General features: G+C 47.1%; 1 protein-coding gene across 1 annotated transcript; it reads left to right on the forward strand.

Annotated features, from left to right (window-relative positions):
- LOC127489187 (uncharacterized) lies at window positions 1–26433 on the forward strand. Its single transcript, XM_070069743.1, has 3 exons — window positions 1–231; window positions 3369–3475; window positions 22796–26433. The coding sequence occupies exon 3, from the start codon at window positions 22830–22832 to the stop codon at window positions 23670–23672; it is 843 nt and encodes a 280-aa protein (XP_069925844.1). The 5' UTR covers window positions 1–231; window positions 3369–3475; window positions 22796–22829; the 3' UTR covers window positions 23673–26433.
- Window positions 26434–27334: the final 901 nt, after the last annotated feature.

Here is a 27334-nt window from a genome sequence, read left to right on the forward strand (position 1 = left end):
ACTCTTGGCAAATTTGCCTGGTTTTCTTGGGAAGTCGCGGAGGCCCAACTTGTGTCAAAACAAAGTGCGAAGGAGGAAAGCGCCCCAGTGCCTGCTGGCGTTTGCCACCCGCCCCGCTGCCTGGAAACACGCGCCGCGCGGAACGCGGAGGTTCGTTCCATTCCTCGACTCACCGAGTCAGAAGTGGCTGGACACACGCACCAAGCATATGCACCTCACAGGTACAAGGGGGTAAGTCGGCCCCCTTCCGAAGTCCAACAGAAGAGGGAGTCAGAGGGAGAGGGCTTTGGCGAGGTTCACCGACAACCCAGAGGGCAGCGGGTGGTCTAGAGGCGTCGCGGACCTCACTGCACTGAGCCAGAACGCTCCAGTCAACAGCCCGAGGAGAAATGGGACGCTCGGGGGCCACCCCCGCACTCCCCCTCCCGCCCCCAAACTGCAGATTTTTTAAATTGTGCAGACGTGCAATAATTCCTCGGAGCCAGCTGCTCAGAGCCGTAGGCGTCCAGTGTTCCCTGGGTTCCCGCCCCGCAGCTCGGGCTCTGCCAGCCGTCCCCCCCCCCCGCCCGCCCCGACCCTGCCCCTGCTGACCACCCGCCTCAGGCAGCGCCTAGCAAGACCTCGCTAACGGAGTTCCATGCCCTGAGCACGGTGCATAGCAGAGGATGGAGGCCGGGGAATTTAAGGAAAAGGTGACCTCACTGACGTACCCTATGGTGACTGTGGGTTTCCTAACTGTTCTTTGTGCAATCCGAACGCACAGTAAGAGTGACGGAAAAGGGAGCAATGCTTTAGGATCTGGTAGGCTTCAAAGAGGAGGAGACGCCTGCATCCTAAAAGGAGACATGAGGGACAGGATAGAGGAGCAGTGGGCAGGAAAGGCAGAGGAGACATCAACAAGACCATCTCCCTGGACCACCAGACTCCAGCATTTTCATTTGATTCTGGAGCGGCAAGGTGGGATGCAGGTGCCTGTGGAGTATGCATTGGGGGCCCTGTGTCCCTAATCCATAGCTCTTCCATACCCCAAACCTGCCCCCTCTCCAATGAAAGAGGCTCCAAACCATTTGTCTACCCAGCTATTTGCAAGCAGCTCAAGAAGGTAATTTTTGTATACAATGCATCATCTTTAACCTAAGATCTAAGATTATTCTAAAAATGTTTACATGTTACCAGCGCCTTAAAAGAATGCTTGCAGATCTCTCCCTGCACTGAGCTGCTTAATCATGTGAAATTCACTAAGTTTATCCAAAAAGCCCAGCACTGTTTACTTGAGGAGGAAATATGTTCAGATCTCTCAGCACTGCAGAAGGCATCTGCAGTGCACAGGAGCTGGCAGTGAGGTCCTTGCCATGGGGTCCGGGAGGCACCTGTGAACACATCGGGGTCAGAAGGGGCATCCTCGAGGGCTGGAGACGGGCTGGGCCTCTGCCAAGGGCATGGTGGAGCAGGGGGTATAGATTTGAGAGTCAGACAGGCTGGGGTTCTCATCCTGCTGAATTGGTGGGGAGCCTCTTAGTCTCTGGGTTCTGCTTTTGTCATCTGAATGGAAAATGCCTCCCTCACAGGGCGATCCTGTGAAGCAAATAGGTTAATATAACATAGATTATTAAATATAAACAACAGGAAAGCATTATAGGGAATGCAAAACATGGTGTTCCTTCATAGTTCACCCCTTAACATTAACCAAGGTTGAGCCCAGCAAACTGCTGAATTTACATTCTCTCTCTCTCTCTCTCTCTCTCTCTCCCCACACACACACACACACACACACACGTCCTCTGTCTGTACAGCCCCTGCCCCTGATCTCAGCCCCCTCACTATGGGGACTGACCTATTGCGCCACCCTCTTTCCCCCACAGGCACACCTCCTATGCCACTGTGGTATCTCCATGCCACACAATACCATATCCCATGCACTTACTGTAAGGGGCACACCAGCAGCTGACAATGGCTCTCACTCCTCTGTGGTTTCAAAGAGGATCCCAGAGTCCATGAGATACCGCAAAGCCAATGTGGGATGCCGTCAGTCCATCTCCCAGCCCTCAAGTCCCCCTTGCTCTGGACACTGTACTCCTTCTGAGGTTTCCCTCTCTTACCCACCCACCACACACCCATGCATTCCCCCTCTCCCCCTGCCCTCAAATGTGTCTTTGACCTTTCATTCTTACTAAAGTCCAGACCAGCTGGATGCCACCCTGAAGGTAAGGGAAGCACTAATTTGCTTCTTAAGTTGGAACCGGTCTGCAGTGAGATGCTCTCAGCTCTGGCAGGAAGGTTGGGAGTGAATGGGTAACAGTGATTGACATTTACTTGGTTGGTGTCTTGTTTGTCACTCTCTACCCAGCTGCCTGAAAGTCCCTCCAGCCAGTGTGAACATGTGAAACACCGGCAGTTCCCCAGACCCACCGGGCCTTGCTAGACCCTGACGCATGGCTGTGCTTCCTCTGCTTCAAATACCGCTGCCAACCACAGAGCCCTTCTTTGCTCAGCAGACTCACTCTCCCTTGGGTGGCGGCTCATTTGACAGTCACAGCTGTCTGAGAAGCCCTCTGTCCCATCATGGGTTGTCTGTCTCCTCTGTCTACCATTGCTTCCTCAGCACCTTGCTTCCCTCTTTTGTGAAACTACCAGATTGGGCTTTTTTTTTTTTTTTCGACAGGCAGAGTCTTCCACTGAACCATGAGCTCCTTGAAGACTGAATTTCTAAGACCTTTTGTGAAGGGAATTGCTAATGGTTGGGTGCTTAGCCAAACAGTTAAGACATTAGCTAAGACTTCCAGTCCCATGATGGAGTGGCCGGGTTCAAGTCAGAGCTCTGCTCTCAACTCCAGCTTCTTGTTAATGCAGAACCTGGGAGGCCACCTACATGAAAGACCAAGGCTGAACTTACAGCTTCAGTCCCCAAGGACTATTGTGGGCATTTGGAGAATGAACTAGTGGGTAGACTCTCTCTCTCACTCTCTCTCTCTCTCCCTTTCCCCTGCCATACGTAATTTTAAAAATTTAAAGAAAGAAAGACCCTGTCATAGGACTGCTCAATTTCTTCTGCTCCCGCTAGGAATTTTCACCTTTTATTTCTATGCCACATTTTGCCAGTTAAAAAGAAAATGTACAAACCATCATGTCTGCCTCTGCTTGCATGCCTAGAAGCTCAAGATTGAATTTATATTAAATTTAGGGAAATTATTACACATTTACTTTAACTGCCCCATAGTATTACTTTTATACTGAACAGACCCTGAATATTTATGATCTTAAAGTCCAATGGCTGGGGCCTGCACTGTGGTATAGTAGGCTAAGCCTCCGCTTGTGGTGCCTATATCCCATATGAACGTCAGTTCATGTCCCGGTTGCTCCTCTTCCAGTCTAGCTCTCTGCTATGGCCTGGGAAGGCAGTAGAAGATGGCTCAATTGCTTGGACCCCCACACCGACATGGGAGACCCCGAGGAAGTTCCTGACTCCTGGCTTCAGGTAGGCCCAGCTCTGTTCTGGCTGTTTGGGGAGTGAACGGCAAATGGAAGACCTTTCTCTCTGTCTCTCCCTCTCTCTGTCTGTAACTCTACCTCTCAAATAAATAAATGTTAAAAAAAAAAAAAAAAAAAAGTCCAATGGCTTGAATTCCAATATGCCTCCATCCCTAACAGCTCAGTGAAGTTTCCTTTTAGGCTCTCCAGGCATCCACTCTATTATCTTTAAGGAACTCTCCAGCTCTAAAAGGTTTATGTTTCTGTAGATAAAAGGAGACTGCTTTTAAAAAGAGTGTTGTGACTAAATATGGGTTATGTCTCCAGGCCTGGGGTACCTGGACTCACTTTCTGAGGATCCTAGCGTACGGCCCAAGGTGGGTCCATAGAACAACTGTCCCTGGTCGACAGGCTTTGGAAAAGTGCACTCTGGTGGATCCTCAGCATACTTTAGCCTGGTAATGATCTGTCTGAGAAGTCAGGCCATGAAAATACCCCTGGGGATGGCCTTCTAGATGGCTCAGAATCCAGCCACAATTTGACTTTCACCATGTGTCATGCTTCTCACACCTTTTCCTCTTCCTTCTTCAACCCTGCCCCTCCCCACCACACTTTCCTTACCTTCCAGCCGATAGAACTGACCCATCTTTCCAGCATGCTCGCTGTCAGAGCCTTTGCCCTGCGGGGACCTGTGTCCATCATGCTTCCTCCTCCACCTGGAAGACAACTAGTTGATGCCCAACATCATCCATTCGGTGATACTTTCTGTGACTCACAAACTAAATTTAGTTGCTTCCTCTCCTACGTCCATTCTACTTTGCACAATGTTCCAATACATTTATACCCCTATCAGGTACTGTCACTCATGGCCAGTTTGGATAGTCTCCTGCATTAAATTGTGACCTCCTTAATGGACAGGAACTGTGTGATGTTACTCATTTCAGTGTCTTCATGGCCTATTACAGATGCTCACCAAATGTTTTAAGACAGGAGCTGACATAGTGGCATAATGTGTAGAGTCAAAGCCTATGACTCCAGCATCCAGTATGGATGCCATTCATAACTTGGCTGCTCCACTTCCAATGCAGCTCTGTGCTAATGGCCTGGGAAAGCAGAAGAGGATGGCCCAAGTGCTTGGGCCCCTGCACCAAGTGGGAGACCCAAATGCAGCTCCTGACTTCAGCTGGGCCGTTTCAGACTTTGCGGCCATTTGAGGAATGAACCAGCAGATGGAAAATAGCTCGCTCTCTCTCTCCCTCCCTCCCTCTCTCCCTCTCTCCCTCTCTCCCTCTCTTCCTCTCTCCCTCTCTCCCTCTCTCCCTCTCCCCCCCCCCACGCCTCTGTAACACTTTCAAATAAGTAAATAAATCTTTAAGAGAATGAAAAAGTAGATTCTGGGATGAATGGATAGACAGATGAATGAAGTTCTTGAGACTGTGTGAAAGAGTGCAGATACGTAGATCAAAAGGCACTAAAGACCATATATATCATCCTCATGTATTTTTTTCCAGGGAAGTTCTGCACTCCTTTAGTAAGCCTTCATTCATTGGGTGGAACTTAGTGTCTAGCCTTCATTTCCAACTAGAAAAGTGAAGAGTATCCTAATGACAGACTGCCGGGTACACTCCTATGGCCTTTTCTGCTTTCTCAGCAATATTATCTCCAGTTGTTACCTGGGTACTAGGGCAACCAACTGTTCTTAGTATATCTGGGGCTGCTCCAGTTTTACAACTAAAGTTTGGCATCCCAGGAACCCCTTACTCCAGGGCAAAGCAGGATAGTGGACCACTCTCCTCGCTATACTACTGTCTAGGATAAAACCTACACATTCTACTTTCCCATGCAGGAAGGCGGGCATACGACTGAGTTCTCTCCAATGGGAGGTCAGTGGGAGAGGCACGTTCAGCTTCCTAGTGCTGGAGGTACAAGGTCTGGAAGCTTCATCTCGCAGTGACCCTCTTGCTGGGCAGAGTCCCAAAGCCGTGCAGAACACCAATGCCAAGAGACAGGAAGTAGGCGTGTCTGTCCATATCTGTCTGGTCTCTTATAAAGCCACAGGATTCAATCTAATCCAATCTAAATCTCTCTTGCGATGGTCCCACCTCTAAATGCCATGATTGGATTAAGTTCCCACCCTCTTAGTGCCATCGATATTAGACTTCTGGGGTTAAAATCCTGACTTCAGGGAGGCAAATATTCAAACTATAACCTCTTTGGATCTTGAAAATTCTCTCCCTTGCTGGAACCCATGGGAAACCCTCCATCAATCCCATCTGCAAGAATTAGCAAACTCTGCCCTGATGATGGTAAAAGGAACAACAAGTCCAGTGTGACCCCAGAGTCAGGGAAGGGAAGGAAATAGGTGTGCAGTGAAGAGAAGGGCTCTCAAAGTGCTCCTGTGGCACCCCTATGCTCATGTCCTTTCACCTGCTCCCAGAAAGCATATATTAAACTGAAAATACCATACACAGGATGAAATTGCCCTGGTCCTTGGAGAGCATGTAAAAGGGTATAGGAGCCATCTTAGCAAGGAACTGGTGGCCTCAGTCCTGCCCTGACCATGCTCCTCAGCTGCAGCTGTGACAGGGAAGTGAGCCCAGGGCTGGGGTCCAGCACAGGGCCAGCCAGGAGCTCAATGACCAGAATGCTAGCGTCTTAGGATAAAGCAAGTCTTTAGACTCCATTTCCCTTTATGTTTTTCTGTTCACGTATTTTGTCTTTCTTCATTCTCTAGTAAAATCTCTTTTTAAAAAAATCACAATTTCCTATGAGAGTCATGAGAAAGAAATTCTACCAAGTCAAGATACTGTGGTGAGAAGGAATCAAAGATCTCTCTGGAGGAGCAGTAAAGCAGCAAGGCCCTGCTCTCTCCAGCCAGTAACTGACAGGTCCTCCCACCTCAAATGCACCCCACTCATCCTGCATAAGTGTGGCCAGGATTACTTCTGAGTGTGGGTCAGCTGCACCAACTGATTTCACCTTTCTTTTTCATTTTTATTCTCTTGGATGCAGAGGGTTAATTTAGTCATGCTTCTCTGAATGTTCACATTATTAGCACATAGAGGATCAGGTCTCTCTCTCTCTCCCTCTCTCTCTCTCTCTCTCTCTCTCTTCCTTTATTCCACATTCCACACTTGCATGGCCATCCCACCCTCCATAGGCAGCCATTCTAATGTACTTTGTGGTAGCCTCTTGTTTCCAGGAGTCCTGGTAAAGTGTATGAGGCTGTTCTGAATGCAGACATTTTTAATTCATGTAAATGGTAATTTGTCCTTTCTCTCAATCTTCTCTTGCATTCTGCTCACCATGGTGTAGTGTTTTCAGCTCCAACCTCATTGTTCTGCATGCATCTGGTCTGTTCCTTTTGTTCGCTGCCTGCCTCATCCACATACTGCCATCCATTACCCAAATGCTTCAGATTCCCAGCACTGCAAGCAACACTGGGATGTGTCCTGGCAATGTGTCACCCCTTGAACCCGGGGAGAACTTGAGCAGGGAATACATACCCAGGAGCAAGACTACTGGTTATAAGGTCTGGATGGGGTAGTAAGGAAATAATGAAATGCTTCCAAATTGGTTTTGTAAATAATCATGCCCCTGAGCTCCCTGGGGACCATCACCATTGTCCCAGCACCCTCCGGACAGTTCCATCATCTAGCAGCAAAAGGATTAGTGGCTGGGCCATCCAGAGCTGACAGCCTAACAGTTGTTAGCTGTTTTGAATATCATCCCTTAAAACGCACATACCTAATATCATTGTCTCAGTCCTTATTTCTCCATGAGTAACCCAAACCAAAATTTACTTGAAGTGTTGATCCTGTTTCCTGCCCTGTGTTTAATGAATTCTCACTGATATTTCTACCTTGTTATCAAGGTTGTGTTCTACCCTACCCAGCCTAGAGCTGTGGGAGTCAGCAGGCTGTGGCCACTCTTCTGATGTCAGGGCCAACACCAGAGTCAGCTGTCCCCAAGGGGACTCAACACCACAAGTTTTAGCCAGATTTTGTCCTTCAGCTGTGTGGCTCTGAGCATGTCACCTCTCTCTCTGCCCCTCTGTCTCCTTACATGCAAAATGCTCCCCCACCTACTTGGTGGGAATGGATAAAGATGTGACACAGAGCAACTTGTAGGAAAGAAGTCTTTTGGCATCAAATACAGCATCAAACTAGCTGTGTCATCTTGGTCCTTCCTGTGTCTCACATATAAAATGGGGATAATGATGCTGTACCATGAGCTCTGACATTCCATGTGCCGTGGTGATGCCGTTGAGCCTCACCAGCCCCAGCTGACATCTATCTTCAGCCCCCGGAGCTCAGCCAGGAGTTCCCCTGTTCTCCCAGATATAACCCCATCCAGCAGGACATGCTCCCCACCTGGCCATTTCCCCATCAGCAGGATCAGCCCCACCCTACTCAGTCCTCCCATGGGTTCCTGCACGCTGCCAGTCCACAAAACTACTCAAAGATCCAATCCTGTCCTCCCTGGCCAGTCAGGAGCACCCCACCCACTTGTCACTGTAAAACCTGCCCCCAAGTGCCACGTCATGTGGCCCTGCATAGCATGTAGCATCTAGTTCCCCAGGGCTATGAGCACTTGTGCACATAACTGACAAACTGCCGCCAGTACCATCTGCCCAGGGCCGAATGTGTTGTATTCAGACACCTCACACTATTTAGTGCAGAGGGGTCCTGCTTTACTAGCTGAGTAAGGAGAAAGCACTCAGAACACTTACCTATCTCACAGAGCCGTAAAATTAGAATGAACGATACACAGAAAGCACCTAGCACTGTGCCCAGGTCTGGTAGAAAGAAAAGCAAATAAGAACTTATCCATAGGTGGATATCGTGACCACCAGAGGATGAGGCACCCTGGAACCTGGGTGGGGATCACCTCACAGCTTCCTTCTCTGCTTTTGAAAAGACTTACCTCTTACAGACTGACTCTGAGCTTTCCTTGACAAAGATGAAGAAAACACATAGAAAAATGGTCTCTCCTTTTCTTAGCACAATGAGCTACATCATTCATAACTGAATGAGCACTGCTCAGACTGCACGCCCGTGTTCCCAGGATCTGAAAGAGGAGTGAGTCATGTAACGACTGCTTTCTCCAGACAGCCATATGAACCTGAAAAAGACCCCGCGTCTCAGGGAATCCTAGCATGGAGGGGTGATAAGTAGCCTGAATCAGGGTTCTGTCCTCAATTCTGTCATTAACCCGCATCACGAGTCATCCCACTTGCATTTGGCTCAGTTTTCTCACCTGGAATATGGGGATTTTGAATGTGCTAACATGCCAGATACCAAACGAAAGAAAGGATCTGACAGAACAGGAGCAAGAGGCCAGTAGCATGTTCCTCCTGGAAAGAACTCACAAGTCAGCGGGCTGACACTGCCAACCTTATCCACCAGGCAGGGTGTTAAAATGACAGAGCAGGATTAAAGCTAAGTGGCAGGGACTGCCCCTTGCCACTCCATTCCATTATTCCTTTCTCTCTCAGTAACAGAAGCCCAGCTTTGAAAGAGCAGTCATGCTTCCAAGCAAGCACAGCACATTCCCAAGCATGTCTTGCCACTGGAATGGCCATAGCTGCTTTTAGAGTCAGATGTGAATGTGTGAGTTCTCTGTGATGTATCCGTGGAGTCAAAGAAGGGGGTGTATGTCCTTTTCCTCCTTCTCCCAGCCCCATGCCTGGCATGTGGGTGAGACGACTGAAGTTCCAGCAGCCATTGGGGATGTGAGAAAAGGGATACAATCTAGGCCTGGTGCAGTGGGAGCTAAATGGGATGTGTAGCTCCTGCTTCACGGAGCTATCACATCAATGTATGCATTGCCAATCACAGTGTTTATTTTACCTAGGATAGAAACAGCTAACTTTTTTGTGTGTCCCTGTGTGTATTAATGCAATTGATCCCGATCTCAACTGATGGAAAAATATTAATATTATACATAGGCACTACTTTATGTAGTTCCTAATGAACTTGTGATAGACAAAAATGTAAGATTCTTCAGGAATTCTTTTTTTATTTTTATTTTATTTACTTGACAGATAGAGTTAGACAGTGAGAGAGAGAGACAGAGAGAAAGATCTTCCTTCCACTGGTTCACCCTCAAATGGCCACCACAGCCAGAGCTATGGCCGATCTGAAGCCAGGAGCCAGGTGCTTCTCCTGGTCTCCCATGCAGGTGCAGGGCCCAAGCACTTGGGCCATTCTCCACTGCACTCCCGGGCCACAGCAGAGAGCTGGACTGGAAGAGGAGCAACCGGGACTAAAACCCAGTGCCCATATGAGATGTCAGCGCCGCAGGCAGAGGATTAACCAAGTGAGCCACAGCACAGCCCCAAGGAATTCTTTAACTTCTAGAATGTTGAGTATTGTGGGGCTCAGCAATGCAGATATTTTCTCAACCACCTTTGGGAGATCCAAATAAATTCTTGGGCTTATGTCATTTTATAACTGAGAAGTCTAGAAAAGTCTAGCTTCTCCTGAGCTAGCAGATGGATTTCCAGTACAGTGACTCACCTGTGTAGTACCTAGGCCCACATGCAGCCACAGCTACACACATGTACATTTACATGCACATCCTCCCCTGCATGGATGTGTGCATACTCTGGGGAAGCCACACATATGCATCACACACATCCATACCCTGGTGCAGACTCCAGTGCCTCCCCTGGAATTGTGAAGGTTCAGGATTTCCCCTTCACCCGAGTGCTAGGCTGTTATGAATTTTCATTTTCAATTACTTTATATTCAAGGCTGGCAGTGGGTTACTAAGTCATGAAGAGCAACAGCAGGAAAGCTTGCCAGTCAGTCTTTGACCATGCAGGTAGGCACATGCAAAAGCAAGTACAGGAAGTTCTCCTCCCAAACTTTGGAGCTTGGAATAGAAGGAGAATCTTGAGGAACCAGGGAAATTCGGACATCATGAGGCCACATCTTCCCAAAGAATACATCTGTGAGAGCATGGGTTAAGCAGCCACAGAGTCTCTGCCTTCTCGCTCCTGGCTGCTCCCCTAAACAAGCCTGGATCCAGTCCCTGTCAATAACAGCAGGGCACTGGTTCTAGGATGCCCCACAGATACCAACATGTGCAAATGCTCAGGCCTCTTACATAAAATGCTGTAGTGTTTGCATGTAACCTACATACGCCTTCCTCTATACTTTAAATCATCTCTAGATTAATTATAATACCTAATACAATGTAAATCCGGTGTTAATAGTTGTTCTGCTGTATTGTTTAGAGAGTAATCACAAGGAAGAAACTCTGTACATGTTCAGTATGAAGATAATTTTTTCTGAATTTTTTTGGTCCATGGTTGATTGAATCCACAGATATGGAACCCATGGATACAAAAGGGCCAACTTCATTTTTTAAAATGTATTTGAAAGGCAGAGCAAGAGAGAGACAGAGACAGAGATCGTTCATCTGCTGGTTCACTAACCAAATGCTCACGAGAGCCAGAGCTGGGCCAGGCTGAAACCAGGAGCCAGGAATTCCATCTAGATCTCCCACTTGAGTGGCAAGGACCCAAGGACTTGAGTCATCATCTGCTGCCTCCCAGGAGGCACATTAGCAGGAAGCTAGATCAAAAGCAGAGGTGGGACATGGTCTCAGGTAGTCTGTTATGAGATACAGCCATCCCAAGCAGTGGTTTAACCTACTGTCCCACAACACCCACCCCTCAAACTGCATTTTGATATTATCTTGAGCTCAGCTTCCAGCTGACCCCTGTTCCTTTGATTGCCTGCTTGGGGCTACACAATACCCTTAGGGCTTAGGAAAGCACAAAGATGAAGAAGGTAGTCTCAACTCTCAAGTCAGGAGCCTCCTGTGAAATAATCAACTGAGAAATAAATATTTAGAGCCAAGTCCATTAAAATGTATGGACAATTGCAGGAGGTGACGCAAATCCAAAATGCCACTTACTCCCTGTAGAATCTTCAGAAATTCTGTTTTCTCCTCCACAACTTAACAATAACTCTGCCCTCAGAATTGTACTAGCTAAATTTCCTCTCAAATTATTCAGCTTCCCCTCTGCTCTCAGCAAAAATAAACATGAGTTCACTTAATGCTTCCCACAAAACCCATCCAAATCTTCTCCATGTTAAGCCCAGGATGGTTCCCACCTGAACTCTATTCCAAGGTCTCATTCCCAGCAGACAACCCGTCCAAACCGTCTGCTGGCTGGGGAGACAGAGGCCACAGGAGGCCACTTCTATCTCATCTGCCTTAAATTCTCCCTGGGACTTCACACACTCCCTGTCTCTCCTGCTTTGAAGAAAGATGTTTACACCAAAGTACTTTGGAGATTCAAGATAATGATGATCAAGAAAGTCAAGACTACAGAAAAGGAGGATCCTAGCCAATGATCACTGCTGTGCTCTGAATATGTCCTCCAAGACTGATGTGTTAGAGCTTCATGTCCAGTGTGATGGCACTAAAAGGCAGCGCCTTTAGAAGATGATTAAGTCATTGTGGTACATCCCTCGTGGGTGGGATTAGTGGTCTAATACAAGGGCTTCAGTGTGTTCTTGCTCCTCTGCTCCTCCACCATGTGAGGACAGTGTACAAAGCTGCATCTTGGAAGCAGACAGACCTCCAGCACCTGGATCCTGAACTTCCTAGCCTCCAAAACTGTGAGAAATAAATTGCTATTATTTATAAATTACTCAGTCTCCTCTTTTTATATCAAAATACACACAGACTAATGAAACACCAAGTTGACATCTGTAGTATGTACTTCGCAGCCTCATGGATATCTACAGGTTCCAGGCTCTGTCACTGAATGACTGTACAGACCTGAGCAAGGGACTTAACTTGCACTCATCAATTCATTCAACCAACATTTGAAGGTCAACTGGATGCCCAGGTGTGCTAATCAAAGCTATAATTTAGCCATTATAAAATGAGGCTAAAACCAGCACTAACTTAAAAGTTTGTATTAAGGCTTCAGTGCCCCACCAAGCATAACAGGGATTAATAAATGTGAATTATGTGAAACGTACCAGGGGATTCCAATTCAATCCCATCAAGGTGGCATGTACCAATGCCATCTTACTAGTCAAAGTGATCGATTTCAGTTCACAATGGATCATAATGATAGGTCTAAGAGTCAAAGAGATCACATAAACAAGACTAGTGTCTGCTAATACTGTCTGATAGAATTAAGAAGGAGAGAATGATCCAACATGGGAAGCAGGATACACAGCAGACTCACAGAATGGCAGATGTCCTAAACAGCACTCTGGCCTCAGAATCAGCCCTTAAGGCATGCGGATCTGGCTGAAGAGCCCATGAGAGTATTTTAGACATGGAAAGCCAAGACATTATGGCAAAAAAAAAAAAAAAAAAAAAAAAAAAAAAAAAAAAAAAAAAACAAAACACAAACAAACACTAAAAGAAATATCTCTGTGAGATCCCAGTGATCCCAGTGGAAAGAATGGGCCATCAAAGAAGGAGGTACCTTTCTCTGAAGGGAGGAGAGAACTTCCACTTTGATTATGACCTTGTCTAAATATGATCGGAGTCCGCGAACTCAAAAGGCTTCCATAGCCTTGGCAACTCATTACAAGAGCCTAGGGAGATTACTGATGCCATAAACAAGAGTGTCAATTTGTTAAGTCAACAACAAGAGTCACTGTGCACTTACTCCTCATGTGGGATCTCTGTCCTTAATGTGTTGTACAATGTGAAGTAATGCTATAACTAGTACCCAAACAGTATTTTTCACTTTGTGTTTCTGTGTGGGTGCAAACTGTTGAAATCTTTACTTAATATATACTAAATTGATCTTCTGTATATAATTATAATTGAAAATGAATTTTCATGTGAATGGAATGGAAGAGGGAGTTGGAGATGGGAGGGTTGCGGGTGGGAGGGAAGTTATGGGGGGAAAAAGCCATTGTAGTCCATAAACTGTACTTTGGAAATTTATATTTACTAAATAAAAGTTAAAAAAAAAGAATATGGAGAAAATCAAGCCACAGGAGTTCTTTCATTAGAGCCTTCAAGGATGCTCACTTTTGCCTCCTTAATAATCCATTTCTGCTCGCTATGCAGGAATTAGAGGAAAGCTCCCCTGCATTCAGGACCCCCACCCCATTCCCTTTAGTCACTTTGTCTGAAAGCTGGAGTCAAGAAATGGGGTGGATGAAAGATGTGGCCGAATGGGCTTTCCTCTCTTTCTTATCCACTGCTTTTTTCTGTTTAAATAAATAAATAAATAAATGTGAATTATCTTCCACTTTCCTTCCTGGCCCATAGTACCCAGCCTCCTTTTCTGTATACAAAGAAGAATTTCCCATAAACAAAATAAATTCCCGGTTAGCTAATGATGAGCATCAATATAAATCCTATATAAACTTCAAGGCCTACCTTTCCACTCCCATAGTGAAATAGTGGGTCTGAGCTGAATTCTCATTAGATGTACACCACCCCAGGCAGAGCCAGCAAGTGCTGCTGTGTGATGGCCAGCAGGATCCCCTGGGCCACAGGGCCGGCAGCATGGCTTCCAGAAGAGGTAAGCTCCTCCTGACCATCAGAAGGGCTGCGTTCTCATTCATTCTTCCCCCCGAGTCAACAGATACTTTCTGAACATTAACACTGTCCCAGGCCCAGTGCAAAGAACCATGGTTACTGAATGTGAATTTCAAGGGTATAGATTCAAAGATGCAAATTGCAAATTGTCTTTCTCTCTCTACTACATTTACGACAGCAAAAAACAATACTGGCAATGCCAAGTAAATCTGATGATTCCTAAACTATAAATACAAGATCTTCCTCCACCTCCTTCCTTCCCTTATGCCCTGAAGCATCTGGGATCTGTGGAGGGCTGCGTGGCACCCCAACAGTCTCCACAAAGGGCCTCTGCCCACAGTAGCTTCTGCAGGGCAAAGTTTACCATTGCTTGAGATTCATGTACACTCATCACTGATGTCCACAAGCTTGCTGGACCCTAAATAGCTTCTTGAATGCATTCTGTTCCCCAAGGGGCCTGCCCCATTGCTTTTGGTTCCCCATTTACAGCACTTATGAAGTCCTTTTGCAGGGATCAGAAACCCTCAGCCTCTTTGCCTGCACTGCATGGGGTGCAAGGCAGTGTGCATGTAGCTTTCTACTTCAAAGTTGCTCACCAGCTGCCAGTGCTCTTTGGCATAAATGTCCCACTGAAAGCAGGTACCTCTGCATAGTTTATAGAAAGGGAACTGGAATCCTTTGTTCTGTGCTCCTTACAAACTTATCTGGAATTTCCATCTTCCTCCCTTTCTTAGGGTCTCTACCAGCTCTCTCAGATCTAAATCCAGTGTTCTTTCTACCATCTTGTCACAAGTTCTACTAATTCTATGTAGGAAAATTGGTTTTATCCTCTTCTATATGTTGTATGTCTCAGAACCTTGACTCTTGAACTTCAGTAATGATTCCATTTCTCTCTAATTCCTTGTTATGAGCCTCAGTAGAACTCTTAACATTTCTTTCTGTTTGAATTCTTTTTTTTAAGGATTTATTGTATTTATTTGAAAGAAAGTTACAGAGATAGAGAGACAGAGAGAGAGGTCTTCCATCCACTGGTTCATTTCCCAGATGGCCACAACAGCCGGAGCTGTGCCAATCCGAAGCCTGGATCCAGGAGCTTCTTCCAGGTCTCCCGTGTTAGTGCAGGGGCCCAAGACTTGAGCCATCTTCTACTGCTTTCCCAGGCCAGAGCAGAGAGCTGGATTGGAAGAGGAGCAGCCGGGACTAGAGTCGGTACCCATATGGGATGCCAGCATTTCAGGCCAGAGCTTTAACCTGCTGTACCACAGCACCTGCCCCTCTTTCTCTTTGAATTTTTGTAATAACAACCAATCTTCCCAAGGCATCCTGTTGCTCTGACACATAGGGGGAAGATTGTGTGCAAAAGAGGCATAGGAAGTAAAGTATTTTGATTAATATTTTAAAATATTTTCTCACTACAGGGACAATGACACATGGTCCTTCCCTTGACATGGTTTTACAGTCAATGGGAAATTTTCACCAAATCATGCTAGGCAAATTGACCAGATTCAGCAAAAACTGTGAAGATTGGCAGAACCTGGTTTGCAAAGCAACCCATAGATTCAACTCTACCCCAATCATTTGTGGGGCCAGGACAAGAGCACAGAGAGAAGTCCCAACCCTTAACCATCCCCTACTTCCTCCCTATTCTGGTTCCTTCCAATAGAATAAGGGAGCCTCACACTCATCCTAAAGGATAACTCAACCTACACGAGCAAGCTGTGTGTACTGCCAACAGGTTTCTATTTTCTCATATGTGTTACCCTGTAGAGATCATACTTTATGATCAAGTCAACTTAATGTCCTGACTTGGTAGTTCTATGGAGCATAGAAAGTAAAAATACAAACCACTGATTGTGAGATTAGAAAAAAAATCATTCAGAATCCAAATGGAAATAGAGAAGCATTCTTGTCATCTCTCTTTTCCTATTTAGTCCAGGCTTTACACAAAGAGAGTAGTTATTTTCCATATTCAGTGAGTTTACAAGGTTGGTTAAAGCAAGACAGGTGTGTCTTTGAGAATGCCAAGTAATTATTAGCTGTTCTCAGGAGAAAGGAACCTCATAGTAATTGGTTCACCTGTTTGTCCAGTCAGCCAAGAATTTGTACTGTAAATAAGGGGGAGAGGGAATAAACATGGAGCAAGTGGAGGATATTTGTTAGAATGGTGGTGATGGTAGCTGCCACAGCAGGATTGATATAGTTGCTATTTCTGTTCTTTTCTCCTGACCATCCAGCGTGCCTTTTAACCTTGCCAATTCCCAAGTGTGATCCTCTCAATGCTCATGAACTCTGTGAGCTCCCAAGAAATTATCCTCTGATTAAATTTGACAGTCGTTTTTCAATTACTAGCAACCAGGAACTCAATCAACTCTGACACCAGAAAGGCCTGTTTTTTCCTCCCTGCTGTGGCCTGTGTCTCTGAATCTAATAAGCTCTTGGCCAAGCTTGCTTTCTTCCCTGTCTTGCAAATTTGAGTGACATTATTTCTGATGGTTGTGAGTATAGCCTCCTGCCAACTTCTTTGGAAGACCAACCCCTTGGTCATTGTAGATGACTTTGGTGATGCCAGTGGTCTAAAGGTGGGACTGGCCAGGCTGAAGACCTGTGTCTCTGTGTGTCTACACTGATTGATGACAAATACTAGAACTAATGTTTACTAGAGCTGGACCCTGGGCTGCCCCACTGCACTGACCTCACCTGGACCTCAACCTAGTAACCACCTACTTCATTACCAACAGCTCCTTTTATGAATGGGGCACTGGATCTTGTCTTTATATGCGTTCCACAAATTGCACAAATACCACGAACACTTTCTCATCTTTCTCTTCACAGGGCATCACCCCCAAGCCTTTGAAACAGGTATCAGTATTTAACGAAAAGCTCGTTAAGATCAGCAAACAATAATGTAGAATGCTTGTGTAAACATTCCATTAGAGTTCAGACAGCTTCTAGCTGTTCCTCTCTCTCTAGAGCAATTTCAGAAGCTAATGTTCCCATCTGTCCATTTGCCCATCCATCCGTCTTCCCATCCGTCCATCTACCCATCTGTCCATCCGTTTCAGCCTGGCGGGTACCTCTGCCATCTGGCAAGAAATGTGAAATTTGAGTTTTCTCTTTTCAAACTAACCAAACTGCTCTCTGAACATCTTTACCAGCTTATCTTGTTCTCTGGATTCATTTGTTGAGGGAGAAAACCTTTCTAGGTCAGAACTCCTGGCTAGAAAAGTGTGGGTCCCTTATTTCTCACAGATGCTGGATAAAAGTGCTGCCTTGTCTCCTTGGAGTAGGCTGGCACCCAGAGAATCATTTCTGATAGCCCTCCAAATACTCCTACCTAAAATTAAAAAAAAAAAAGCACCACTGGACAGTTCACATTCCCAAGCATTCTCTCAACCAGCTGCTAGAATAGGGCTGGCACACTGGAGAAACATCAAAATGAACAAAATCATCAGGATAGCGATCATCATCATTATCATTATCCTGGAGAAAATAAGGCTGTTCCCTTTTTTTCTGCCTCAGCCCCAGACTTATCTAGCAATACATCTAAAATGAAGCGTGAAAACCACTGGCCCACTATAAACTGGATTAGGATATGCCAAACTGATGCCCTGTTAATCCAGATGGAAGACCTCGCTCTCTCTCTCTCTCTCCCTCTCTCTCTCTGTCCCTCCTTCTCTCTCTGCAACTCTTTCAAGTAAAATAAATAAATCTTTTTAAAGAAAGCATTTGTGTTTTTTATGTACATCATCCTATATAGTTTAAACCATCTATAGACTACTTATAATACCGAACATAATGTAAATGCTACATAAAGAGTTGCCGCACTGCACTGTATTGTGTAGGGAATAATGACAAGGGGAAAAAAAGACAATTAATTTTTTTGACTATTTTCTTTTTTTTCCCCAGAAACCTTTTATTTAAGGAACACAAACACCACACATTTTATCATTACAACCTTAGGAACATGGTGATTCTTCCCACCATACCCACCCTCCCACCCACTCTCCCACCCCACTTCCTTCTCCCTCTCCTATTCCCATTCTTATTTTTTACTAACACCCATTTTCAATTAATTTATACACATGATTAACTCTGTTAAGTAAAGAGTTCAACAAATATTATGAAAAAAAAAAAAACTTCCTCAACAGTTGAGACAAGGGCTGCTCAAAGTCATTGCTTCTCAAAATCTGAATTTCACTTCTATAGATTGCCTTTTAGATGCTCTATTAGTTATCACCGGTCAGGGAGAACATATAATATTTGTTCTTTTGGGACTGGCTTATTTCACTAAGTATGATATTTTCCAATTTCTTTCCTTCTGTTGCAAACAACCGGATTTCTTTTTTTTTAACCGTTGGGTAGTATTCCATGATGCATATATCCCAAAATTTCTTTATCCAATTATCAGTTGATCGGCATTTGGGTTGATTCCATATCTTAGCTTTTGTGAATTGAGCCTCAGTAAACATGGGGGTACAGGTAACTCTTTCCTAAGCTGATTTCATTTTCCTTGGGTAAATTCCCAGGAGTGGGATGGCTGGGTCATATGGTAGGTCTGTATTCAGATTTCTAAGGTAACTCTATACTGCCTTCTACAGTGGCTTTACCAGCAACAGTGGATTAGGATATCTTTTTCCCCACATCCTTGCCAGCATCTGTTGTTTGTTGATTTTTGTGTGAAAGGCATTCTAACAGGGGTGAGGTGAAACCTCATTGTGGTTTTGATTTGCATTTCACTGAAGCTAGTGATCCTGAGCATTTTTCATGTGTCTGTTGGCCATTTGGATTTCTTTTTTTTTTTTTTTTTTTTTTTTTGACAGGCAGAGTGGACAGTGAGAGAAAGAGACAGAGAGAAAGGTCTTCCTTTGCCATTGGTTCACCCTCCAATGGCCGCCACGGCCTGCGCGCTGTGGCCAACGCACCGCACTGATCCAATGGCAGGAGCCAGGTGCTTCTCCTGGTCTCCCATGCAGGTGCAGGGCCCAAGGACTTGGGCCATCCTCCACTGCACTCCCTGACCACAGCAGAGAGCTGGCCTGGAAGAGGGGCAACTGGGACAGAATCCGGTGCCCCGACCGGGACTAGAACCCGGTGTGCCGGCGCCGCAAGGCGGAGGCTTAGCCTAGTGAGCCGCAGTGCCCGCCTGCTGGATTTCCTCATTTGAAAAGTTCCTTTTTCAGTCCTTTGCCCATTTCTTAACTGGGTGGTTTGTTTGTTGTTGTTGAGTTTCTTGATCTCTTTATATACTCTGATAATTAATCCTTTATCAGTTACTTACTTTGCACATATTTTCTGCCATTCTGTCAGTTGCATCTTCACTTTGCTCATTGTTTCTTTTTCAGTACAGAAGCTTAATATGATGTAATCCCATTTGTCTTTGACTGTTTTCAACCTAAGGTTGGTTGAATCTGCAAGTGCAGAATTCATGGACACAGAGTGCTGACTGCCTTTGAACAGCTAGTGGAAAAGTGTGCTTGGATTCAGGGACTACAGGATATGGCCTCACATTTCAGCAGTCTCCAGTGAGCTCCCACAGTGTGTGCTCAGAGCTTAGGAAAAGCAGGATGGTATGGTTCAATTTATATTTTTAAAAAATAGCTTTCAATAAGCCCAAAAGGCAGAATAAAGGGGAAGAGGTAAAGGACATACAAAATAAATGAAACACAGTTTCTATCCTTGGTGCATTCCTGGTATAATAAGGAAACAATTCTGTTTTAAAGGTGCAAGGCAGGGTGGACCTCTGGGTCAGGGGTTAAGATGTAACTTGGGATGCCCACCTCCCATACTGGACCTGCCTCTGCTCCTGATTCTAGCTTCCTGCTAACATGTACACTGAGGACAGCAGGTGGTGGCCCAAGTACTTGAGTTCCTGTCACCCACACGGCAGACCCAGCACCTAGCTTTGACCTGGCCCAGCTCCGGTATTTGCAGGCATTTAGGAAGTGAACCAGGAATGAAAGATTGATATCTCTCTCTCTCTTTCTCTCTCTCTCTTTCTCTGTCTCTCTCTCTTTCTCAAGAATGAATTTGTTAAAGTGTAAAACGGTTGGCTTCTTCCTTCCAGAGGCCCCTTCATTAGGCATGTCACGCATCATATGGACATCCCCTGTTAGGGTCAGGTTCACATTAAGTTAGGAAGAGAGGACTTTGCAATAATAACAAGTAACTTTTATCAAGCACTTATCATTTGAAGTATTGCCAAAGTGTCTTATACTTATTAACCCATGAGGCATGTACCATTATTGACTCCATGCAACTCAGTTCTTGGAACAATGGAGGTGCTCAAAACACTTGAATGAACAAAGACATAAATGGCTTCTCCAGAGGTAGCCCTGGCCTTCCCACCCCTCCCTAGTCCTCATTTGGAGGGAGTCACCCACAGGGAAGCTCTTGGCCTCTGCTAGCCCAGTGGACTTGTGGTTCTGCCCTGTGCTTACCCAAAGAAGGTGAAGAAGATAGGACAGAGATAGTGTGGTAACTCAAGGGGCTCATCTTGGTCTGTTTGGGCTGGCAAGGGGCTTACCTTAGTCTAAACTGGGTGGCTTATAAACAACAGAAACTCATTTCTTCACAGTTCTGGAGGCTGGACGTCTAAGATTCAGGTCCCAGCAGATCCCTTGTCTGGTGAGGTCCTGGTTCTTGATTCTAGAAGACACCCCACTGTGCGCTCACACGGGAGGGAGTCCTCTTGTCCCTCCTTTGGGGGGTGGGGCAAGTCTTCAAAAAGTTCATGGAAAATGCATATTTTGAAAAACTACACCCAGATCTCAATATTTTTGCACCAAACGAACTTGGCTTTTGCCTCTTTTTCCTACCAACTCTTGGAAGCACCTCTGTACAAAGGGCACCACTTCTATCCATGACTTCATGACCTAATCAACTTGTAAAGATGACACCTCCGAGTACCATCACATTGGTAATCAACACATTAATTTTAGGGAACACAGACCATAGTAGGAGGGTAGTTTTGATCCACATGAGAGGGTGGAATTATTCAGCAGACTGAACTGATTTTAGGAAAGGGCCCATGGGGCCAGTGCCATGGCACACTAGGTTAATCCTCTGCCCGTGGCGCCAACATCCCCTGTGGGTGCTGGTTCTAGTGCCAGTTGCTCCTCTTCCAGTCCAGCTCTCTGCTGTGGCTGGGATAGCAGTGGAGGATGGCCCAGGTCCTTGGGCCCCTGCACCTGCGTGGGAGACCAGGAGAAGCACTTGGCTCCTGGCTTTTGATTGACGCAGCTCTGGCCGTTGCAGCCATTTGGGGAATGAATCAACGGAAGGAAGACCTTTCTCTCTGTCTCTCTCTCACTGTCTGTAACTCTGTACCTGTCAAATAAATAAAATCTTTAAAAAAAAAGGGCCCAAAAGCTAGGACATCTGCAGAGGATGAAGGAACAGAGTTGGCTGTGTCCCAGTTGAGGACAGGAATCCTGCAGAACAGTCTCGCTCTGTGCCCAGTGCTCAGAGGCACCTCAGCAAGGTGCTGAGCTGCAGGGGGCTCTCAAAAGCATGCTCACGTGATTACACCCACCCCCAGGCCTCACCTGGCCACAGGGACGCTGTGTGGCCTCATCTCATCGCTTCCCTCCTGGGGCTACCTCCTTCTCTGTTCAGATGCCACTAAAGAAGCCAAGTTCCCCTCTCCAGCGGGTAAAGTTCCATCCTGGGACCCTACACTGGTCTCTGCAGGCCACAGGAGTCATCACAGAGGCTGACGGTCCTTGCCCTCTGGGGATTTCACAACTGAGAGAGAAGAGGTGCCTTGCTGGGCGATCTGCAGCAGCACCCTTACCTGAGAGCCCAGGAGGTGTGGAGTTCCGGTCTGCCAGAAGCTGTAACTTCCTCTGCGATTCTGCTGTGCCACGTGTGGCGATTTTAAAAGAGGCCATTTGCAGGGCACATTATTTATTGATCAACATAATCCGAAAGGAACGACCAAGGACAGCAGTCTGTAGGGTACAACAGCAAGTCAAGAACACTTGAGAAAATCAAAGGAAAAACACTTCCTACCCCACAACAATGCTGTGAAGTCTCAATGCTGTTGCCCACAGCCACGCCCTTCCCCGTGTGCATCACCTGACCCTGCCTCCCAGATGCACAGGCCGAGTGGGGCACTGGCAGCCAAGACTGGGTGACCCACAAGCACCTGGAACGGTTACTCTCTGGCTTTGACATGGCTCTAGGGCCATGGAATCCTTCTTTCCCCATGACTTGCAACCCCTCTTGTTCTCTGGTTAACTGAAGAATTGTGTTCTGGCCCCACAAACCCCAGTCAATACCAGTGGAGCATTCTAGCTGCAGGGGCTCTGAGACCCTGCAGCAGGGGACGAGGTGCAGGGTGGTCAGAACCAAGAGTTCTTGGGCCTCCCACATCCCTGTTCACTGCTCTGCACCTGTCCTGGGGCCTTTTTCCTCCTTCTCCCCTCCTCATCCCTGTGCATGGATGAGGAAGAGCCCCTGCCTAATCTGCTGACTGGCAGGCCAAGGGAGGCTAGAAGAGGATTTTTTCCCCACTCTCCCACTTCAGTCACATAGGGTCAAATGACTCCTTTCTGGCCTTAGCCATACCCAAGGAGGTCAGGGTATGTGCTGGTTGTTCAAGTCCAGTTTGAGTTGAAACAAGATTTCACAGGTGCCATGAGGCCTTCCCGGCTTCCACTTGGCCTGCAGCCTGGTGGTCCGAAGGGCCCTAGAGCAGGGAGAGGGGCGTGGAGCCCCGCCCTTGCAGCACCTGGAGGTGGGGTGGAGGGACTCCTCTTTCCCAAACCCCACCCCTTTCCTCCTCCAGGATCCAGACCTCCAGCACGTCGGGCAAGGGGAAGATGGAAAAGAAACAAACACGGTGCCGGTGTGCCTGTCTGGAACCCGGGGCTTCAAACTTGTTTTCACTGAATCCTGATAGTGCCCGCTCGGCTTCTCTGGTACCACCCACCCTTCAGAGATGCTCTTGTGAGACAGGTGGGTCTGGCGCGGATGCCTGTGTGTTGGGGGAGGGTGGCCACACCTCAGAAACCCTCAGGGCTTCCCTCACGCACCTGCCATTCATGTGGCAGCTTCCTCCCATCCAAGCCCTCTCATCTCTCACTTCCCGCAGTTGTAAAGGCCCTGCCCTGCTTGTGCGTCCTTGGGGACAAGTCTGCGTACCCAAGGGGCCCCGGGGTGCCAGCATCGCCCTGGAGGTCACCGTGCCCTCCTCCCCTGCCAGCTGTCCCCGCCCCGTGGCTCTTGACAGTGACCTCCGGCAACCAGGATGCCCGTCTCGCTATCACCTAATGCCAGAAACGTTCTTGCGCCCTTTCGCTTTGGGATGTTCTTGCGGACTCCCGCGGGGGACACGGCCTCCGCCGCCGGCGAACCTGCTAAAGGAGGATTTCCGTGGAGGCCTGTTTGGGGACCAAAACTCAGGCCCATTCCGTTTGCTCCAAGCTCTTGGCCTCTTAAAAGCCATTCGAGGGCGGCAGGCTCCCCCGTGTGGCCAGTTTCCGCCATGGCATCTGTGCAAGATGACAGCAACGGAAAAGTTGGTTCCACACGCAGAAGTAACTATTACTGCTGCTGCCCTGGCTTCCCGAGGCTTTCGCCAGTACTGCAAGCATGCATGTCTACCTCGCTCTGTGCCTCACTTGCTATTCAATTATGCCACTGTTCCACTGTTAGTATTTTAATGTAGAAATGTTATCGCACTAAACAGTGAAATAATTGCTGAAATACTGAGAAATGATCACTTATTTTGGCTTTTTTAAAAGTTTTATTTATTTATTTGAAAGGCAAGAGTTACAGAGAGAGGAGAGACGCAGAGAAAGAGAGTTCTTCCAACCACTGGTTCACTCCCCAAATGGTGGCAAAGGCTGGGGCTGGGCCAGGCCTAAGGCTGGAACCTAGAACTCTCCATCCAGGGCTCCCACATACTTAGGCCATCTACTGCCTTCCCAGTGCATTAGAAGGAAGCTGGGTCAGAAGTACAGCAACCAGGACTTGAACCAGTGCTCATATGGGATTCTGGCCTTCAGGCAGTGGCTTAACTCACTGCACCACAAGGCAGGCCCATGATCAGTTATTTTACATTCACTATCTCTCTCTCTCTCACACACACACACACACACGTGCGCACACTCACTTTTCAGTGAACTCATATTCCTGCAGGTGGGAGTTTCTTCCATGTCCTCCTTGATGTTTGCAGTGATTTGCCAGGTGTCTTCCCACAAGACTCTTGTGCCATAGGAACTCCCAAGTTTACAGAGAAGGAGCCTCAGTTCAGGGCACACAGCTGGTAGTGTCAAGAGCAGGACTCAAGCCCACTATGTTATAACCCAAATCTCTGTTGTCTCGGAGACCCCAGGCCTGCCAACTAGCGCTCCCTCCCACACCTGGAAACAGGGTCATCAACCCACATGAGTTGGGGTAGCTACGGGAGTCATTTCTGACCAGTTTTACACATTCAACCAGAACAGCTCCTTCACACCCCAGTGGCCCCAAAGTGGGTGTTCACGTTGCCCTCCGCGGAGTCCCTCCTGGGTCAGCTTTCTCGTGTCTGTGGCAAACACTCCTTGGTTGGTTAGGTTTGTTCTAGATGCTGGGAATCCCCCCTCCCACAGTCATACTTTATCTCCTGTAGCACTAAAGGTGACTGTGCACAGCCAGGGGTCCCCAGCTGAGAGAAGAAACCCTTTCATGTCTGCAGTAGTCACTGAGCCATGTTCCAGCCAGACCTTCCCAGGCCCCTGCCGAAGCTGCACACCAGCTGGCACAGCCCTGAGATCACCTGGGCTGATTTGCTTCACTTGGGAGGAGGCTGGAGCTCAGAGAGGAGACCCCTCTGTCCAGAGCACTTGGCAAAGAGGCAGCTCTATAGGGCTGTTTGTATATCCTAGGAGAGACTCTCTTGTGCACAACACAGCAAAAGCGAACCTTCCAACGTTTGGCCCATCACTGGCAGTAACTTAAAATCCAGTGCAGGAATGCAAATGCTCCTAGAGCCAGGATGCTCCCTCTGTGTCCTCAGCAAGGCTATGGGAAGGGCCCATCAGCCATGAGATGCTCATTGAATGAAGCTTCACGGAGCACTGGGTGCCCACAAGGGCTGGCAGCTGTGCATAATTAGTCAACAGAGAGGTTCAGCCACGTGTGAGGCCTTGGAACACTTACTGTGAGAGTAAGGCATCAACCTGTAGCTCTGAGCCAGCGACCGCTTCGCTGTTCGCTCATCCCTACTTCCCTAGTCTCCAGCACAGTCCCTGTCAATAGCAAGTTCTCTTTAAAAGTTTTTAAATAGAGGCAGATGTTGTGGAGTAGTGGCTAAAGCCACCTCTTGGAACACCCACATCTCACAGTGTGTGGGATTGAGTCCCAACTCCATTTGCCATCCAGCACCTTGTTAATGTGCATCTTGGGAGGCAGTAGATGATAGCTTAAGTACATGGGTCCCTGCCACCCATGTGGGAGATCTGGATTGAATTCCTGGCTCATGACTTCAACCTGGCCCAGCCTTGGAATTTAAGGGCATTTCAAGAATTCTCTCTCTCTCTCTCTCTCTTTCTCTTTCTCTCTCTCTCTCTCTCTCCCTCACCCCGTCTTTCAAAAATCAAAAAAGGAATCAAAGGGAGTTAATAAACTAAAAGTTTTTGTATAAATGGCACATTCCTGGAATGGAAGAATTCACATCCTAATGAAGAGAGAGGGTTTTCAATGTATACAGAGAGATTCAGCCTTTCTCTCTCCCCAGCTGATTTCATTTATGCTTGGTCAGACACCATGGCAGGCCTTTCCCATTTAATTTGCACAGCTGATAAAAAAGTGGTTAAAAATTTTTAATTGGACAAACATATGTATTGTTGCACATTCTAAGTTTTCCTTTTTCTACTTAGCAAAACCAATAGGGTATGGCTGACAGATTGAGCAAATAAGAAGACAAGATGCCAATTAAATTTGACAATTCTAGATTTTTAAAAATTGTTTCTAGTGCGTGTTCCAAATACTGCAGATTCCCTAAGTACTGCAATATTCGAAGTATTATCTACAATTCAGATTTAAGTGGGCTTCCTACATTTTAGCTGGCAACTGTTTCTTGGGATTCCTCTCCAGTGTTAGTGGAAGATTCTGGGTGGGCAGGAAGGGGAAGCCTCAGGAAGGAGTCGGCGATGATCAGGGTGTCCTTACAGGGCAGCTGTTCCCAACCCTGCCTGACTGCTGGAACAAGGAAGGGCAGCCAGACTGTGGTGGCTCATGGCGGCTGCAGCTCATCCTGAGGCCAGTCCTCTGCTGATCGGCTAGGCAGGAAGCAGAGTTTTTCTGCTGAGATAAGAGGCAGAGAGGTCAGTCCTGGGATCCTTGCTGTACCGTGGTTCTGTATCGTGCTGTGAGGTAAGCAAGGCTACGTGAACGTTACTATTGGTCTGGGCTGAGCAGGGCCTCAAGAGCTCTGGTCTTTATGACAAGGGGGGAGTAGGGGGACAGGGGATTAGTCAGCACCTCTTTCTGTGTGTGGGGTGGGGTGGGGTGGGTGTGTGTTTTTGGTGAACTTCCCTTAATACCTCTCAAAGCAGAGAGGGAGAAAGGGGTTCATGTCTAGTCTTGATCGTAGAGTCTGCACTTCTATCAGACTAATGCTAGGAGCTTTGGCTTCCAGCCACGAGGCCCCTTCTGCAGGTAGGCGATGCAGCTGTGCTCACCCAACTGAGCAAGGTGGGGCTCGGGACAGTGGCACTCAAAGGCTCATCGCCTCCCTTCTCTTCACCTCCCCACGTGCACGTGCAGACTCCATGACCCTAAAGTATACAGGGAGCCTCGAGGCCACCCACCTCACAAACAAGTATCTTTACTTTTGTCCACTTGCTGAGTGCTACTTATTTCAGGAGCATAATCTTGAATGCTGCCTATTCTCACAGGATGTTGTGGCCATGTAATCTCCTCTTGGCCTTAGTCATGTCCTAGGATTGCATCTTTTGCAGGCCTCATGTGTCAGAGAAATCCCTGGAGCCATTCTGCCTTCATGTCATGAATCAGCTCCACTGGCTATCTGAAGGGCATTATTTTGCTAGGACCTAGACCTCTGACCGTGGCATAAATGGTACATCCACATTTGGCTGGATGTACGTGTGTAAATAATTGGTCATTACTGATAAGAAAAAGTGGCTTGGGGTGGTCAGTGCTTCAACAATTAGTTATGCATCTTACAAACACCATGATAGGTTGTGGACAAAGCTTTGGATTTGGGCTTGGTTTTACATTTCTGCTCCTCACTAACAGTATGACATTGAAGTGTATTTAGCTTTTGTGAATCTGTTTGCCCATCAGGGGGGACAATGTGTTTTGCAGAGGGCAATGGAAT

This window comes from Oryctolagus cuniculus, chromosome 2 (assembly GCF_964237555.1).
Source record: "Oryctolagus cuniculus chromosome 2, mOryCun1.1, whole genome shotgun sequence".
NCBI classification, from domain to species: Eukaryota; Metazoa; Chordata; class Mammalia; order Lagomorpha; family Leporidae; genus Oryctolagus; species Oryctolagus cuniculus.

Bases quoted from the DNA above. Each gene is read 5' to 3' on its own strand.
- LOC127489187 (XM_070069743.1), top strand. From the start codon at position 22,830: ATGGAAAAGAAACAAACACGGTGCCGGTGTGCCTGTCTGGAACCCGGG.